Genomic DNA, 18,183 nt, shown 5'->3' with positions numbered 1-18,183 from the left:
TACCACAAGACGTACCAGTAATGGAGCAGAGGCATTCTACAGGAATTATTAGGTCTTTCCACTTTTCTGTGGAAAGACCTATTGTTTTTCTTCTGATTATTTTTTTTTTCTTCCGCCTAATTTTGTTCTTGCGATAAACATTTGTTTCGCAATATGTCGCTTAGATATGTGGTATATGATATCGAACAGTTTATGCACTTTTGACATTTACCCTGCGTAAACGAATACTTTTCTTTGTAGGAGTTATCTCCCCAAACACTGTTTTCCTTGTTAGCGGATCTCCTTCGCAACCGTAAAAGATTATGACAAATTTATTTTACAAAATTGCTCATTATATCCTTCGCATGATTTGTCCTATTTTGACCGAAGCGATATGACCGCTCCATATGAGGGTTATTTCCCCTTATGCATCTGATATAAGTGATATGAATTTCTATCTTATAAATCATAAGTGATAGAGACCTAGGATCTTTTGATTTGAGGTCCTTGGTCCCAAAAAATGAAAATTAGGTCAAGGTCAAAGGTCAAGGTCATATTCTATTATTTGAATTTGGCTTATTTTCACTTATATCCAAGGACTGTATAAGATATCAACAAATTATTTTTACTAAATTGTTAGTTGCGACATGTCGTAAGATGTAAATTTTGATTGCAAGCGTAGGTTGAATGTAAAAGGGAGTTTTCTCCCCTCTTGTATTTGAAAATACGCGTTTGGTGATATAACTCATTAACTAAATATAATAAAGACCTATGGTCTTTTGATTTGAGGTCCTTGGTTTATGACCTTGAAACTGATCTCAAGGTCATAGCTTAATTTGACGTTCTAGATTTTGACCTTTGCTTTTATTCTATATGTATACATGATAAAGAAATACAACTTTTAGAAAAAGATATCAAACCATTTAACCTTGTGAAAAACAACCGGAAGTGACCTTTTGTAAACCGGAAATAGCTATTTTTTTTGTACTTTTTAATATAAAAGTATATAGAACCAGATATTTTTGGAATCAGTGTCAAGTAAATATTCAAATATAATCGGAAGTAACATTTTTCAAACCGGAAGTAACAAATTATCTCCCTTATTTAAAAAAAATGTATGGAAACAATATATTTTTGGAATCAGCTTACTAGGAGCTATCATTTGACGATTGAAATGACATTTTAAACTTAGTTTCACAACTTTTCATATCAAAATACATTGTTTTGATGGAAAGACCTTCAATTGTTCTCTGAACAATTGGTTTTTAATTATGAACTGTTTTATGCATTGCATTTTTTTTCAATGTTGTTTTTTTTTAGTTTAAACATATTTATAAATAGTGGATTGGGAAACATGTTTTTCAACTTGTATTAATCCATTTCCACTTTGCGGGTGCGAGTGCTGCCTTGTAGCGGCATTAGCCTGCTCTTTGTCGAAATCTACAAGGGTGTCTTTAATGTGCAAGAGATATGGCTCTCTTTTAACACGTGTCAGCCACTTATCGTCCCCTTCCGACGAATTGTCGTCGTTTCCTAAAAATCATACTCGCAAATGGTGTCAAGGGAGAGCCGAACATTCAGTCCCTGAAATTTTCATCCCGAACGGGAATCGAACCTTGAACCTTTGTGTTAGTAGGCCAATGCACTAACCACTACACCACGGCTTTTCTTATTTTTTTTGACAATAAAGTGAAGTTACAAGCTACTACATACATTAAATTGGGAAGTACCAATGCAGCAACATTTAGTCCCGTGTAAACTGCCGGTTCCAAGTCCGAATAAAGGAAGAGAGAAGTCAAATTTCTTCTTATTGGCGCAATTGTTTGTTTTATTTTTGGCGCAAATGATACCATGTAATTTTAAAACAGGTACAGAAAGTAGCATTGGAGAAAAAAAATTGTGGCGCAAAAGGACGCATTTTTGGCGCAAACAGATCTCTCCCTATTTTACAATATACATATATTTATTAAAGTTATTGGTCACATGACGTTGTAACGGTCAAGTGATTGTTTACTATAAACACGTGTGTGTGTTTATATCTAGCACATGGTGTGTGTTTACGTTCAATTTGATTGGATGGCATATACTTGTAGTGCCGGTTTTACGGGTATATGCCCTCATGATTTTCGTGAAAAGCATGATTAAGTATTACTTAAGGGGTTAGTTTGAGAAAATAAAGTTATTCGAAGTTTGCCTATAGTTCAAAGTAGCAGCATTCGTTATTATGGTATGTCTGACACCGAGAAACTTCATTCATCGCCTGATGGTAGTTCTGCACATGTTACTGGTAATAAAGACCTGGTGGATACATTCTCGCTGTTTAAAACCTATCTTGACGGGAAGTTCTATACTCTTTATAAAGACTTGGCCGTTGGCAATGAGAACTTTAAATTTGCAACCAAACTCAAGCCGGAAGTTTCAGTTAAGCGCATTCGTTCTGCAGAATGCCGTGCCATTATGAGTATCCAGGAAAAGAAAAGACCTTATCCTTATAGAACCGCTGCAGCTACTGTTTCTGCTTCTCCTGCTACAATGCCAAACCAACATTACGTTAGGAAAACAACCAACAGCCGCCCTTTCGGACCAGCAGACGAAGGGAATCATCATCTCACGACATCAGTTTCAACTGCAACCAGCTTGGTCACTGGCGAACTCAGTTCCCCTCTTTTCAGTTCAAAATCAGCTGTCCCAGGGACATCAAGGCAACATAGTTAATGATAAGTATAGTTATACTACTTTTTTAGATGAAAGCAATCTTTACGAACAGTTTGAACTGTTTCTGTCACATGCAAAATATTTTGACAATATTGATATTTCATCTGTTGCAAAAGGGGTAAAATATAGCTTTCGCAAGCATATACAATTTTGGAAACATATAGGTGCAAATGAATTTGTTATAAATACTATCAAACATGGTTACGTTATTCCTTTTTTTTGCAGACTCCTACATCTATGTCATTTAAGAATAACAAATCTGCTTATGTCCATTCTAAATTTGTAAATGAAGCAATTTCAGATTTACTTGATATCGGATGTGTTATTGAAACTCCATTTCAACCATTTGTTGTAAACCCGCTTAGTGTTGCGGTTCAAAGTTCGGGCAAAAAACGTCTGATTTTGGATCTAAGTGAACTGAATGTTTTTATTAAAAAAGAAAGAATAAAATTTGAAGACTGGAAAGTGGCTTTAAACTATTTCACAAAAGATTGCTATCAATTTAAGTTTGATCTTAAGTCTGGTTATTTTCATTATGACGTATGTACTTAACAACAAACATATTTAGGATTTTGCTGGAACAATAAATTTTACTGTTTTACAGTGTTAGCCTTTGGTCTATCATCTGCTCCATATCTATTCACTAAATGTTTACGTCCAATCGTAAAATATTGGCGGGAAAATGGCGTAGATATTGTACTTTACTTAGATGATGGACTTGGAATGGGTAAAAATAAACAAGAAGCTTCCGAATGTTCATCTTTTGTGAAAGCGTCTTTGTTAGAAGCAGGGTTTTTAATTAACATGGACAAATCTATTTTTGAACCAGTCCAATGTTTAGAGTGGCTGGGTTTAGTTTGGAATTCGTCTGAATTTTCAATTAGTATATCAGATAGACGGATTAAAAATACCCTTACATCATTGGTTGATGTTTTAAATAACTTTCCTAATTTCACAGCACGTAAATTGGCTCAGGTAACGGGAAAGGTAATTTCTATGTGTCCAGTCATGGGTAACATAACTAGTTTAATGACCCGTTACTTACACTGGGCTATTGAAAACAGAGTAAAGTGGGATTTAAAGTTAATATTGGAATGTCCTGATTGTGTATTCAATGAGCTCACATTTTGGCTGAATAACATTCAAAGATTGAACAGAAAACATTTAGCAGGTTATTCTTTTCCTCACGTGGTTGTATATTCTGATGCTAGTAATGTAGCTGCTGGTGCTTACTCGATAGATATCGACTCTAATATTTTTCATCAGATGTGGACTTTACAAGAGTCCTTACAGAGTTCTACATGGAGAGAACTTCAAGCTATTTTGTTGGCTTTGATGTCGTTTATAAATCGTTTAAGAAATAAATGTGTTAAATGGCATACAGATAATAATAACTGTGTTTTCATTGTTCAGAAAGGAAGTACAAAAGTACATTTACAAGAGATAGCTATTAATATTTTTAAGTTGTGTTCTGAATTGAATATAACGTTAGATGTTGTTTGGATCCCGAGATCTGAAAATACTAAAGCTGATTATATTTCAAAAATGATTGATATAGAAGACTGGGGAACAAGCATAGCATTTTTTAGATTTGTAGATGATATGTGGGGTCCGCATACTGTGGACAGGTTTGCAAGTAATTTAAATAAAAAATTACCAAGGTTTAATTCTAAATTCTGGAATCCAGGTGTTGAAGCAGTTGATGCGTTGACGCAAAATTGGAATAATGAAGTTAATTGGATTGTTCCTCCAATTTCTGTTGTTTGTAGAGCAATAAGACATCTGATTTTATGCAAAGCTAGAGGCACTTTGATAGTTCCTAAGTGGCCTTCCTCGTCATTTTGGACAAGATTTTTAAAAGAGGTTTGCATTTGCAACCATATGTAATTGATGTTTTAGAGTTTCAACCAAATCAGAACATTTTTATTCATGGTATGAATAATAAGTCCTTGTTGGGATCTTCTGAATTCGTTTCTAGTGTTTTAGCTATAAGATTGAACGCTGAGTACACGTAAGAATTTACGACAAGGCTGTTGAGCAAGGTCGCATAGTAAAGACAAGGCCAATATAGTGGCAAGGTCTTATGTTGATGACAAGGCCAAATTTAATAGGCAAGGTCTCTCTGACATGGCCAGTGTAGAAAATAAATATGGCAAGGTCATTTGAATATATTGTAAGCTAGTAGTAAAGTATAGTAGATTATATTTCTATTTCATATGCATTTTCAGATATTTTTTCATGTGGAGTATGGAAATCCTTGCCTAAGCCAGTCGACCAAGATTTGTCATCTTTATCTTATTGCCTACCTGAGTTCTGTCTGTGTTCGAAGGCCGAGAACACCGAAAGAAAATAATCATATGAATTTAACAATTTCTGTAAGTGATGTAATAATTATTATTATGTTAAACCTTTACAAGCTTCAGATTTTTATGTTTCATTGTACTTAAAACAACTATCAAAGACATTTAATTCATATGCTAAGGTTGAAGAAGCATACTATTCCATAAGCTGGGCTCATAAACTAGCTGGCTATCCCAATCCGTGTTATTCACAGTTGTGTATATCGGTTAAAGAAGGAGCTCATACAGACATTGTACATGTTATTGTAAATATAAAAGAACCAATTACGCCAGATATTTTAAAGAAAATTGTTATTAAATATGGTTAAGAATGTAACAATCATATAGAAATTAGAATTTGTTGCATGTGTCTTATTAGCTATGCAGGGTTTCTAAGATTTTCTAAAAAAAAAAAAAAAAAAAAAAAGGACTGTTTTAAAAATTTCTGATAGACATGTATCTTTGCTCATGCAGAAAAGCAAAACCGATCATTATAGAGAAGGCACACAGGTTTTAATTGCTAGAACAGATACACAAACATGTCCTGTTAGTATGTTGGGAGAAATGTTAATTATTATCCAATATTGACACATCATCTTCAAATTATATATTTAGATCCATGTATTGATGTAAAAAATCTAAGTCTTATAACCTGAGACTGACTCAGTGAGAGGTCTTAAACCTTTATCATATACTAGAGTAAGAGAAATTATATTATCAGCTCTTGAATCTATCGGCTTAGACGAGTTCGAATTTGGATTACATAGCTTGAGATTAGGTGGAACTACTTCAGCTGCATCAGCTGGCATTCATGATAGATTATTCAAGAAGCATGGTAGATATACTATACTATTATAAATATACTATATATATGTGTATTATTCTCTGTTCAGATCTACTTGGCTTTCTTTGTCTTTCGAAAGGCTGCTACAGCTGTAGGCACACTTATCCTATATATGTGTTGTTTTATTTATTAAATAATTTATATTCGTCTGAGCTGGCGAATTAGAATATAAATATATTTATTAAAGTTATTGGTCACATGACGTTGTAACGGTCAAGTGATTGTTTACTATAAACACGTGTGTGTGTTTATATCTAGCACATGGTGTGTGTTTACGTTCAGTTTGATTGGATGGCATATACTTGTAGTGCCGGTTTTACGGGTATATGCCCTCATGATTTTCGTGAAAAGCATGATTAAGTATTACTTAAGGGGTTAGTTTGAGAAAATAAAGTTATTCGAAGTTTGCCTATAGTTCAAAGTAGCAGCATTCGTTATTATGTTTACCCACCCACCCACCCTTTTATGAGATGGTTATCGATAATGGGAGTATATGCATCATATATTACATTATATTAATATGAATTTTCCCTCTTTTGTAGATGGTTTTTGATTGTGTAACTGTATATTACTGTGCTATTGTATGATTGGATTGGTAGTATGCCTGAATTATAGTGAAGGACTTTAGTTTGAGAATTATATTGAATGTAAAGTTAATATTAAAGGCTGCTACAGCTGTAGGCACACTTATCCTATATATGTGTTGTTTTATTTATTAAATAATTTATATTCGTTTGAGCTGGCGAATTAGAATATAAACTATAATAAGCTGCCTTAGGGCTAAAAATTAAGAAAGAATTAAAATTTGTGTATACGTAAACTATTAGTATTTAAGCTGTCGATGTTTGACTGTCAGTTTTAATATATGCCATATATGTTTTATATTCAATAAAATGATGAATCTGAATCTATTATACCTTAGTATGTGCAATTTAAGGTTCTTACAATATTGTATATTTCAAAAAACTATACCAAAAGATTTTATATACTTATTTACTTTTATATAATTTACGATAACTGTTGTTTATACATGCTGCCGGACGAAAAATATATAATATGTCCTCTAGATACCCTTTTTTATTTGTTTGCTTTGTAAATTGCTTTGACGTTTAACACAAAACATTTATTAAGTACTATGTAGAAATTCAAACGTACTTTTGAATAAAAAAAGGTCATTAAATAGCCACACAATTAAAAGAATAAGAAAAAAGTAAGTGTTGGAATAACATAAACAATATATATGTGCATTGTTGGAAAATGTATTTTTTTATTTTCGAACATTGGTAACATTGGTAACGGAACAAAAAGAGAGGCACACCAATCTATTCTCCTTATGTGTAGTGGAATCAGTGGCGGATCCAGGGGGGTCCATGGGTTGACCCCCCTGTTTCTTGGTCGATCAATGCATTAGAATGGGAGCATATAGTTGGACCCCCCTTTTTAAAATAGCTGGATCCGCCACTGGGAATGTAGGGAAAAAAATCACAGGAAAAAACAGTCACAGAAAAAAATCTTGGGAAAAAAAAGCACAAGAAGAAAGGTCATAGGTAAAAAGTCACAGGAAAAAAGTAACAATATATATTTTGTTTGAAATAATCATATGGAAAAAAATCCCAATATATATTTTGTATGGAAATGATAAAATTGAGAATGGAAATGGGGAATGTGTCAAAGAGATAACAACCCAACTACAGAGCAGAAAATCACCCAGGGCCATCAACGGGTATTCAAAACAGCAAAAAAATCCCGCACATTAGTATTTGACTGGCACTTTAACAAAAATGCGGAAAAACATATATGAATTAAAATACAAAACAAATACAAGACTAACAAAGGGTATTTTTTATTGCATGTTTTATTTCCATAAATAGTAAAATGTTCTTCAAGTTCGAATAAATAATTTTACCTAAACATATATCGTGACTTTTATCCTGTGACTTATTTTCCCGTGACATTTTACCTTTGACTTTTTAACGTTTACCGTGTAGCGAATACAAATGAACTGATCTTATTTATTTCAAATAGCATTTATTTTAAATAATAAAATCGCGCAGGATTATCTAAAACAAAACTCACAGTGCAGTGTACTACTTATGAAACAAATTATATCAAATTATAGAGCAGCTTAACTCAAAATGTGAACCATTCTGTGTTGGGGGTTGGGGTCTACAATTTACTTTGAAACCTTCAATCATACAAGTGTTTTACCGTTCTTAATTGAACTAAAACACTACTTTACCTAAATTTTCAAACATGTATACTCCTTTGTATTTGATGCATGAAATCTAAAGAAAGATATTTTGAAGATTATAACATGCATTATACATGTACACGGACAACTACCAAAGGCTGATAAGTATGTCATCGAACCATTTGTCATACATGTACTAGTACACAAAATATTCACTCTGCCGTTTTCTCGATATGGAAGTGAAGTAACAGTATACATGTATAGATAGATATACGAAGGTGCGGTATGAGTGCCAATGAGACAACTCTCCATCAAATTCACAATTTGTAAAAGTAAACCATTATAGGTAAAAATAAGTCAAATACTGTATTGTACAATATTTGGCTAATTGCAGGACTAATTCCTATATGTGTTCTTAGTTTTTAAAACCACATGTTTTTGGATTTCATCGATTTCACCGTTCCCGGTGCAAAACAGTCCCTGAATACCGAACGTAGACTTGTGCTACGAACTAAAACCACTATCACACAGTTTTTACAAGCGGGGCCCGTATGTGTTATTACTAATAATGCCATACATACAGTTTTGTATTATCTGTCTTTTTTTTAGCCGGACTCGTTTACAAGAAAAAGCCTAAATATTAAAATTACCAAAAATTACTTTATGTGCAATAATTTGTCATGTATTCTTCAAACTTTATTTATTTATTTAGTTATTCAAATTAAATTTAACTCACAATGCACGTGCCAATAAATACAAAAGGTGAATTATATAAACAGATGTAATGGTTATACAATATATATACATTCATGTACACGCAATGAACGAGTTTGGTAATTGTCATTATTTGTCGGGAATATACGTACTTGTCATACTTATTCCCATATCAAACTGCTTTCCCCAAGGGCTTATTTCCGATAGAGCTTTTCTTTTATACCAAACTGCAATTGTTATAAAGTCAGATATACTGTACCCATTCTTCATCATCATCTGTACAAAACATAAACAGAAACGAGAACTAGAACCAGAAAACAAAGTCGACCAATGCCACTGTGTATCATCGCCACCGGAAATTGGGTACTAACGAAGCGGAGAGAAATATAAAAAGAAGTAAACAAGTTAAGAATTCATTCAATTTAAAGCATTTCGTCTAAATTGATGAGGGTGCCGCTAAATAAATGATTTTCTGATAATATATAATTCTTTAAATTATTAAGCCGATAAGTGCAAAATTAAGACAAGTTTTTGTGTTATACTTGCCACTTAGTACCGAAAAATTTCGAGGTCGATCGTCCTCTGTCGCCCCATTCTCAAAATATTGAACTGTTTTTCATTATTTTTCCAGACACGTTTTTAGATTATCATAGTGTGGCATCATATTTACTGAAGTCTTTTGTCAAAAAGATGCCTTTTACAGAATATAGACCATATAAAGTAAAGTCTAGGGTACGGCAACTTGCTCGTGTTGACAAATCTACTGTATGGCAACTTGTTTTCAACTGTATGGCAACTTGATAATTTTAGAATATTTATTTGCCGTCCTTTCAAAGAAAATAAAGTATTTAGTTCAAATATCAAATTATACATTAGATAAAAATACCATCCGCTTGACAGAATTTAAGATGTATACACAATCTAAGGTCAAGAGCGGACTTAGGATAGGGCGTGGCGGGCTAGAGCCCCTCTAAAATTTGCAAGGCATGCGCTGTCTTCAACTTATTTGAGTATCAGAAGAGACCATTCCACCTTTTTCCACATTCAAAGTATAAAAAACAGTCAGTTAAACAAATCAACGTGATTACTAATCAACTGACCTACGATTTATTAAAGTTCTAAAAATGTTATAGACTTCAAAGGAATGTGTCACACGCGGAGCTCAGAATTTGTTGAAAAATAGAATAGGATTTTAGCAGTTAAAGTACAAACAATTGTTACATTGTATTTGCAGTTTTTATAATCAATTTCTTTGATAATGTAAGTTCCAAAATATCCCTAGAAAATAAATATAACTTCGTAAATGCATCTCATTCTGATTTTAGTGGTTTGTTCAACACGTTCGCTCGTCTATCCGTCAACTCTTCACATTTCTCAAGGTAATGTCAAATTATTGAAACCATGTACAATTGGGCTAGACGCATTGAGGATCTGCAAACAAGGGTTATTTTTTTCGGTGACGTTTCTGTATTTCTTTATGCATGTCAGAACTACCAGCACCATGTCTTTGAAGATTTGGTTGAGATATTTATTACCTGCAATTGCTATATAGATCATTTTTCAAAAAGTGATAGTGTCTTGATTGTAAATTTGTTTGCTTAGAAACACAGAATTAAAATAAATTTTTCGCGTGATCTTCATCTTCTGCTTTTTGGGCTGCAGCTTTATAAACTCATATGTATGCAATATAAATCTCTAAGTGCGAAGGTGTGTTGTGAGATTGTTGTAGATTTTTCTAATTTGTATGAGAACTTGCCATCTTAACTCGGAGGTTCTTCGCGGAACAGGAATATATTGTTACGCCTCTGTCCGTCCATCCGTCAGTAAGTCACTAGTGGTTGTAGATTGTTGTCAGGGTAGATTTAAGCAGTTCCAGCTTAAAACTTTAATTTTTCGCTAATTTAATCTCACAATAGTTTGAAATACCTACATTGCACCTCTTTAGAAGAATATTTCAATGATTTTACCTGAAAAAATGTCATTACAGATATCTCGGCAAATAACTACTTTGCGCCCACCTAATCTGAAATCCTGGATCCAACCCTGAAGGCTTGAACACAGTCCTATTACACCTTTAAAACCAGATGTATACAATTTGAATACGACATATACAAACCGTGCTGAAGTACGTCTATTATTTATAGTTCATTATTCATTATTCAATAATGAAAAATGAAATAGTTCATTATTCACTATTCAATATTAAAAAATGAATAATTTCAAATTGAAGCGGTGAATAGTGAAATAAATATAAAAAAAAATTGACTGTGACACTATAGCTATCTCCGGATTCGTAATGACCATAAGAGGGTTTACGGAGGACCTAAATACCACAATATACGTAAAAATGAGGATATAGCCAACTTTGAATAATGAAATGGATATTTTGAATAATGGAATGGACTGCTATTACCCTTCAGCCCCTAATAACAGATATATATATTATACCTCAATCGAAAGCTTATCAAGCGAGGAACAAAAGGTATATAGTCAATGTGATCTGCAACGCATATTGGAGGAGTAACGAAGGACTTAAATACCGAAATACGCGTGTACATTGAAAAATAACCAATTTTGAATAATGAAATGGATATTTTGAATAATGTAATGGACTGGTAGGACCCTTCAGCCCCTATAACAGATATATATTATGTCTCGATCGAAAGCTTATTAAATGAGGAACAAAAGGTATAAAGTCAATATGTTCTGCAACGCATATTAGAGGAGACACAAAGCACTTAAATATCGAAATACGCCTGAACATTGAGAAATAGCCAATTTTGAATAATGAAATGGATATTTTGAATAATTGAAGGACTGGCAGAACAATTCAGCCCCTAATAACAAATATATATTATACCTCAATCGAAAGCTTATCAAGAGAGGAACAAAAGGTATATAGCCAATATGTTCAGCAACGCATATAAGAGGAGTAACGAAGGACTTAAATATCGAAATACGCGTGAACATTGAGAAATAGCCAATTTTGAATAATTAAATGGATATTTTGAATAATGGAATGCACTGCTACGACCCTTTAGCCCCTAATTACAGATAAATATTATACCTCAATCGAAAGCTTATCTAGAGAGGAACAAAAGGTATATAGTCAATATGTTCCGCAACGCATATTAGAGGAGTAAGAAAGGACTTAAATATCAAAATACGCGTGAACATTGAGAAATAGCCAATTTTGAATAATGAAATGGATGTAATAATAATAATAATAATAATAATATCTTTATTTAAAGAGAGTAACTCATTTGGATTTAACCAATTTTCAATAAGGCTCTCTACATACAATGTTAACAATATGAATAAAAAATAATTAATCTACTATTACACACATGTAAACAATAGACGTATATAGAGTAATATAACAACAACAACAAAAACAACTATGGTATACATTGTGGCTTAACTTATAAATTCAACACTTTTAAAAATAAAATGACTTGTAAGAGTTTTTGAATGCAGATATACTTTTTGATTTTTTAATTTCACTGGACAGTGAATTCCACACTTTTGGACCACTAAAAGAAAAACTTGATTTGTATAATTCTGTATTTGATTTAGGGACAATAAAATTATCCGATGATGAAAGTCGAGTATTGTACGATTGTTTACTACTTGTAGGCACAATAAGATTGGATAAATATTTTGGTGCCAGTTGGTGTTTTGATTTATACATTAATAATGATTTGTGGTAAAATATTCTCTTAGCAACAGGAATAATTCCAGATTCCTTAAATAGTTCAATAGATGGTTTACGAATATCGTGTTCGTTTAAAATAATTCTAGCTGCCCGTTTTTGCAATTTTAGTAAACTGTCAACTAAAAACTTGTTACAGTTTCCCCATACTGAACAACAGAAATCCAAATGGGGAAGAATATACGCATTATAAAATAGAATCCGTGCATTGTGATTCAAGTATTTCTTGATTCTTTTTAATAAAGCTAATGAAGAATTAACTTTTTTGATTATATGATTAATTTGATCATACCAAGAAAGAGTTTTGTCAACAAAAATACCCAGGACTTTTTCACAGTGACTTTCATTAATCTTTTGGCCATTAATGGATACATTTAATGTGTCATTACACATTACAGACAGTTTTTGATGTTTTGAATAATTGAATGGACTGCTATGACCCTTTAGCCCCTAATTACAGATATATATTATACCTCAATCGAAAGCTTATCTAGAGAGGAACAAAAGGTATATAGTCAATATGTTCCGCAACGCATATTAGAGGAGTAAGAAAGGACTTAAATATCAAAATACGCGTGAACATTGAGAAATAGCCAATTTTCAATAATGAAATGGATATTTTGAATAATGGAATTGACTGCTATGACCCTTCAGCCCCTAATTACAAATATATAGTATACCTCGTTAGAAGTTTATCAAGAGAGGAACCCCTAATTACAGATATATATTATATCTCGATCGAGGTATAATATATATCTGTAATTGTCAATATGTTTCGCAACGCATATTAGAGGTGTAACGAAGGACCTAAATATCGAAATACAAGTGAACATTGAGAAATAGCCAATTTTGAATAATTAAATGGATATTTTGAATAATGGAATACACTGCTACGACCCTTTAGCCCCTAATTACAGATAAATATTATACCTCAATCGAAAGCTTATCTAGAGAGGAACAAAAGGTATATAGTCAATATGTTCCGCAACGCATATTAGAGGAGTAAGAAAGGACTTAAATATCAAAATACGCGTGAACATTGAGAAATAGCCAATTTTCAATAATGAAATGGATATTTTGAATAATGGAATTGACTGCTATGACCCTTCAGCCCCTAATTACAAATATATAGTATACCTCGTTAGAAGTTTATCAAGAGAGGAACCCCTAATTACAGATATATATTATATCTCGATCAAGGTATAATATATATCTGTAATTGTCAATATGTTTCGCAACGCATATTAGAGGTGTAACGAAGGACTTAAATATCGAAATACGCCTCAACATTGAGAAATAGCCAATTTTAAATAATGAAATTGATATTTTGAATAATAAAATGAACTGGCAGGACCCTTCAGTCCCTAATTACAGATATATATTATATCTCGATCGAAAGCTTATTAAGAGAGGGATAAAAGGTATATAGTCAATATGTTCTGCAACGCATATTAGAGGAGTAAAGAAGGACTTAAATATCGAAATACGCCTGAACATTGAGAAATGGCCAATTTTGAATAATGAAACGGATATTTTGAATAATGGAATGGAATTCTACGACCTTTTAGCCCCTAATTATAGATAAACCTTATACCTCATTCGAAAGCGTATTACGAGAGGAACAAAGTGTATATGGTCAACATGTTCCGCAACGCAGGACCTTAATATCGAAATAGGCTGGAACATGAAGAAAAAGATTATTTTGAATAATGGAATGGACTACAGCAACCTTTCAGTCCTTAATCAAGGCAAAATGTATGCATCAAATTAAAGATTATTGATAGAGAAATAGACTGAGTATAAACGATTTGTGCTGCAATGACCATTAGAGGGTGTTAAGGACGACCTAAATGCCAAAATACGCGTGAAAATTAAGAAACTGCCAATTTTCAATAATGAAAGAGATGTTTTGAATAATAGAATGGAATGCTGCGACCCTTTAGCCCCTTATTATAGATAAACCTTATACGTCATTCGAAAGCTTATTACGAGAGGAACAAAAGGTATATGATCAACATGTTCCACAACGCATATTAGAGAAGAAGCGAAGGTTCTAAATATCGAAATACGCTTGAACATGGAGGAATAGCCAATTTTGAATAATGAAATTGATATTTTGAGCAATGAAATGGCCTGCTGCGACCCTTTAGCCCCGAATTATAGATATGCATTATACCTCATTTGAAAGCTTATTAAGAGAGGAAAATGTGCTTTTTTTTTAAGCAAGAAACACACACACAAAAAATCACAGATAGAAAAAAACGTAACTGATTTTAAGATTACAAATAATTATGTCTGTTCACAGATAGAATACGGCGCAAGAATACGGTAGAAATTCTGAAAAAAAACTTGCCGCTGTTAAGGCCAACCAAGAACAGCACTGCAATGATGAGGAAATTCTCAAATGGCGAGAAGTAGAACAGGACTCACCCTGGATTGTCAAAGACATTAAAGATGTTGACACGAAGTAAAGGTCTGCAAAATTATAACCTTGTGCTGGAAAGGGAAACCTTTTCGCACATGGGGATGTGAGAGATTAAACAAGCAGCTGACTACCGTCTTGGCAAAGAGAGAGACCGATGGAGCTGTGCAAATTGTGATCTACGTTTCACGACTTTATTATTTTACAGAAGGACTGTAGGATCGGAAGTGTTAGGATATGTTTTGTAGGCCCGACAACTGGGTCTAAAACCAGTGAATTGGGGATGGTGGTTTGGGGGTGACCTAAATTGATTTTCTTTAATTGGAACATGGAGTTATTTAGTTGAAAACGTCAAAGCCCTGAGAGGTATAGCCAAAAATGAACCACCTTCGAGGGTACTCCCGATTGAGGAAAGATCAGTTGGTTGAGAGTTGATAGAAAGAAAGACAAATCTTAAATTTCATCGTTGTCCCACTTCCCACACGAGGAAGAAGATTATCACCCAAGCAAAACAACTTGGGTTGAAAGAGGTTAACAGGCTGTCGATAAATCGAATGCTAAAGAAGGTGCAGGAAAAGATTTGGAAAGATAGGAACACCATTGGGAATAAAATTGTGGTACATTTGCCGAAGAAAGCCTTACATTTGTATTTATTACCTGGAATAAGACCCCCGTTATTGGCATGCATGTGCAGACCTCCTTGAGGTCTCTCGGATTGCACGGGTTGAACTTATAGAAGATTGGCTTTGAACAAGGGATACTTTCACTCGGGAAACTAGATTTTCACCGCGGCCACGGACTTGGTTAAAACCCTTGAGGAGATGGATGAAAATATCGTATCAAAGATTGCCCAGTGGACCTCTGACAAAACTAGGGAAATGATGAATACTTCCTCGGTCAACCCGGGGGGTGTATCCCTTCTCGAATGTACCTTTCTTCTTGGTGATTAGAAAAATCGCGGTGGTTTCATGGGAGGTATAATGCCGTAAAGGTTCCAATACAACTTGTTTTCATGCTACTTATGACTTGCAGCAACAGGGGCCATCTTAAAAGCGGTGTTTGGTGTTATTTTACTGCCAAACAAGATCGTCCAGGACATCGATATAGGTGTGTGTGGGGTTGCTAAAAAGTATTTGAACATTTTCTCTTTCATGGTGCGGTTCCAACGATTGAAAATACTCAACTTCTCTTCGTTTCCGGTTGAGTAGAGATCGATACCATGCTTTTGAAGCAGCTGATTTACATGTTTGTTGTAAAACTCAGTGCCTTTGGCTGTCCACAGTTTCTTGGGCACACCGCTTGGAAGGCAACCCGCACCGTCACCCCTTTCTTGTTCTTGAGTGGTATCAGCCAGCCATATTTGGAGAAGACATCGATAATGCTCAGGATAAATTTATTTCCCTTGTTGTCCTTGGAGAAGTCACTCATATCAACGAGGTCGGCCGCCCTGGTCTCATCCACATCACCCACCTTTACACAGCGTTTATGAAACTAGCGTCGAACTGGTTTGTGCAACTCCTCAGCTAGCTCATCGGTCCAGCGAACATTTTTTTTTCACACCAGACCGAATCGAACTTTGGTACCGATGGTGGGTCCGACGATGCTGCAGATCAAGCGTTCGCGTGTGGTAGAGTTGGGAATGGTGTTAAGCGAGGCTTGTATAGCTTGGTCACATATGGAGTTGCGTGCGGTTGCATCCTTGTGCTGGGCATAACAAAACTCATGGTGATATGTCGCCTGGTCAACTTGATTAATGGGTTTTGACCAAGACTTCGGGGTCCCATCGGGAAGTAGTCGCTTGCTAAGTTTAGTCCCTGGCCCGGTGAAGTTGTGTCCGGGTAGATGCATTTCCATGGGTAATCGATTGATTAGTTTGTTCATGAACCCTGTACCGGTTATAGCAACAAACTGAGACTTCTTGGCATCGCACACCTTGCAGTTTCCAAACCTTTCTCCGTCACGTGTTGCTGGTCATTACCTCGCTGGTGTTAACTGTGTCTGTCTTCCTACGACTTTCACGCAGAAAATCATCGCTATTTTATTTTAATAAATGAACGTTTATTATTGGACATTTCCTACAGTGCCAACGCCACCACGAGGAGTAATCACTACCTCCTACTTAAGCGATATATAAGACGGTTGATCATTGGGAAGCCGGACTGTGGTAAGACGACGCGGCTGAACAACATATTCCTGCGCGATGGGTGGCTCCGACTACAATCGATTGTACGTCTTCGGTAAATTGCTTCACCAACCTATCTACTAGCTATTGGAGCAAGCGCTTGAAAAAAAGCTTCCCTAAAGAAGATATCCGAGACCTCCTACAGTGCAAGGGAAAGTCACCCTACTCGTTGATAGATGTGGTCAACACCTTACCACCACCACGACACCCGAGTGGTATCGACACTTTTTTCTTCGAGCAAGGGAGCGATGTACCAGACCTCGAGAACTTGATCCTAGACGCAAGAACCTCATGGTGAACCTCATGGTGTTCGATGACTTGATGCTGAGAAAACAGAACACGTGTGAAGACAACGTCGTATGTGTTTACCTGTGTCAGAACTACTTCACACTGCCCCGCTAGTCGATCCTGGAGAAAGCACACTTCCCCTGCCTCTTCCAGCAGAACGCTAAGAATATCGACCACATCCAACGCGATCACTGCAACAATCTCACAAAGGAACAGGTTGACGGATTGTGTAATCATAGCTGGTTCAATCGATTTTACAAGCACCAAGCTTAAGGCAAATGGAAAATATCGATGCAAATTAAATGAGTTCTATGAGGTATAAGATAAAGAATGGATCATCCCGAAGATTTCTTTATGGAACTGAAGTATTAGGAATATCTAGACTCAGAGGAACCCCAGACCTGCAAGTTCGAATGGCCCACCGAATGCAATTTTGAGTGGGTTCCAGTCGATATGAGGAGCATATGTTGAAAATGCGGTTGCGTGATCCTTCACCCGATCTAAAGCGGTGGGGGTAATTTCAACGCATGGAACTCCACCATTATAGTCAGGTGAAGCGATTTGCTCAACCCTAATGCCCTGTCAAGACGATTCGAGGCCACCAATGCAAACTTCCCCTGCCTCTTCCAGCAGAACGCTAAGAATATCGACCACATCCAACGCGATCACTGCAACAATCTCACCAAGGAACAGGTTGACGGATTGTGTAATCATTGCTGGTTCAATCGATTTTACAAGCACCAAGGCAAATGGAAAATATCGATGCAAATTAAATGAGTTCTATGAGGTATAGGATA

General features: G+C 34.9%; 1 protein-coding gene across 1 annotated transcript; it reads left to right on the top strand.

Moving 5' to 3' along the window:
- Window positions 1–2,720: 2,720 nt before the first annotated feature.
- On the top strand, window positions 2,721–6,566 carry LOC139502724 (uncharacterized). Its single transcript, XM_071292291.1, has 2 exons — window positions 2,721–5,069; window positions 6,420–6,566. The coding sequence occupies exon 1, from the start codon at window positions 3,418–3,420 to the stop codon at window positions 4,579–4,581; it is 1,164 nt and encodes a 387-aa protein (XP_071148392.1). The 5' UTR covers window positions 2,721–3,417; the 3' UTR covers window positions 4,582–5,069; window positions 6,420–6,566.
- Window positions 6,567–18,183: the final 11,617 nt, after the last annotated feature.

Source organism: Mytilus edulis, chromosome 14, assembly GCF_963676685.1.
Source record: "Mytilus edulis chromosome 14, xbMytEdul2.2, whole genome shotgun sequence".
Lineage (NCBI taxonomy): Eukaryota > Metazoa > Mollusca > Bivalvia > Mytilida > Mytilidae > Mytilus > Mytilus edulis.
The sequence above is the reverse complement of the archived record's forward strand: the minus strand, read 5'-3'. Positions and strand labels throughout refer to the sequence as shown.

What these genes read in the sequence shown, in the direction of transcription:
- LOC139502724 (XM_071292291.1), top strand. Translation starts at nt 3,418, where the DNA reads ATGGGTAAAAATAAACAAGAAGCTTCCGAATGTTCATCTTTTGTGAAA.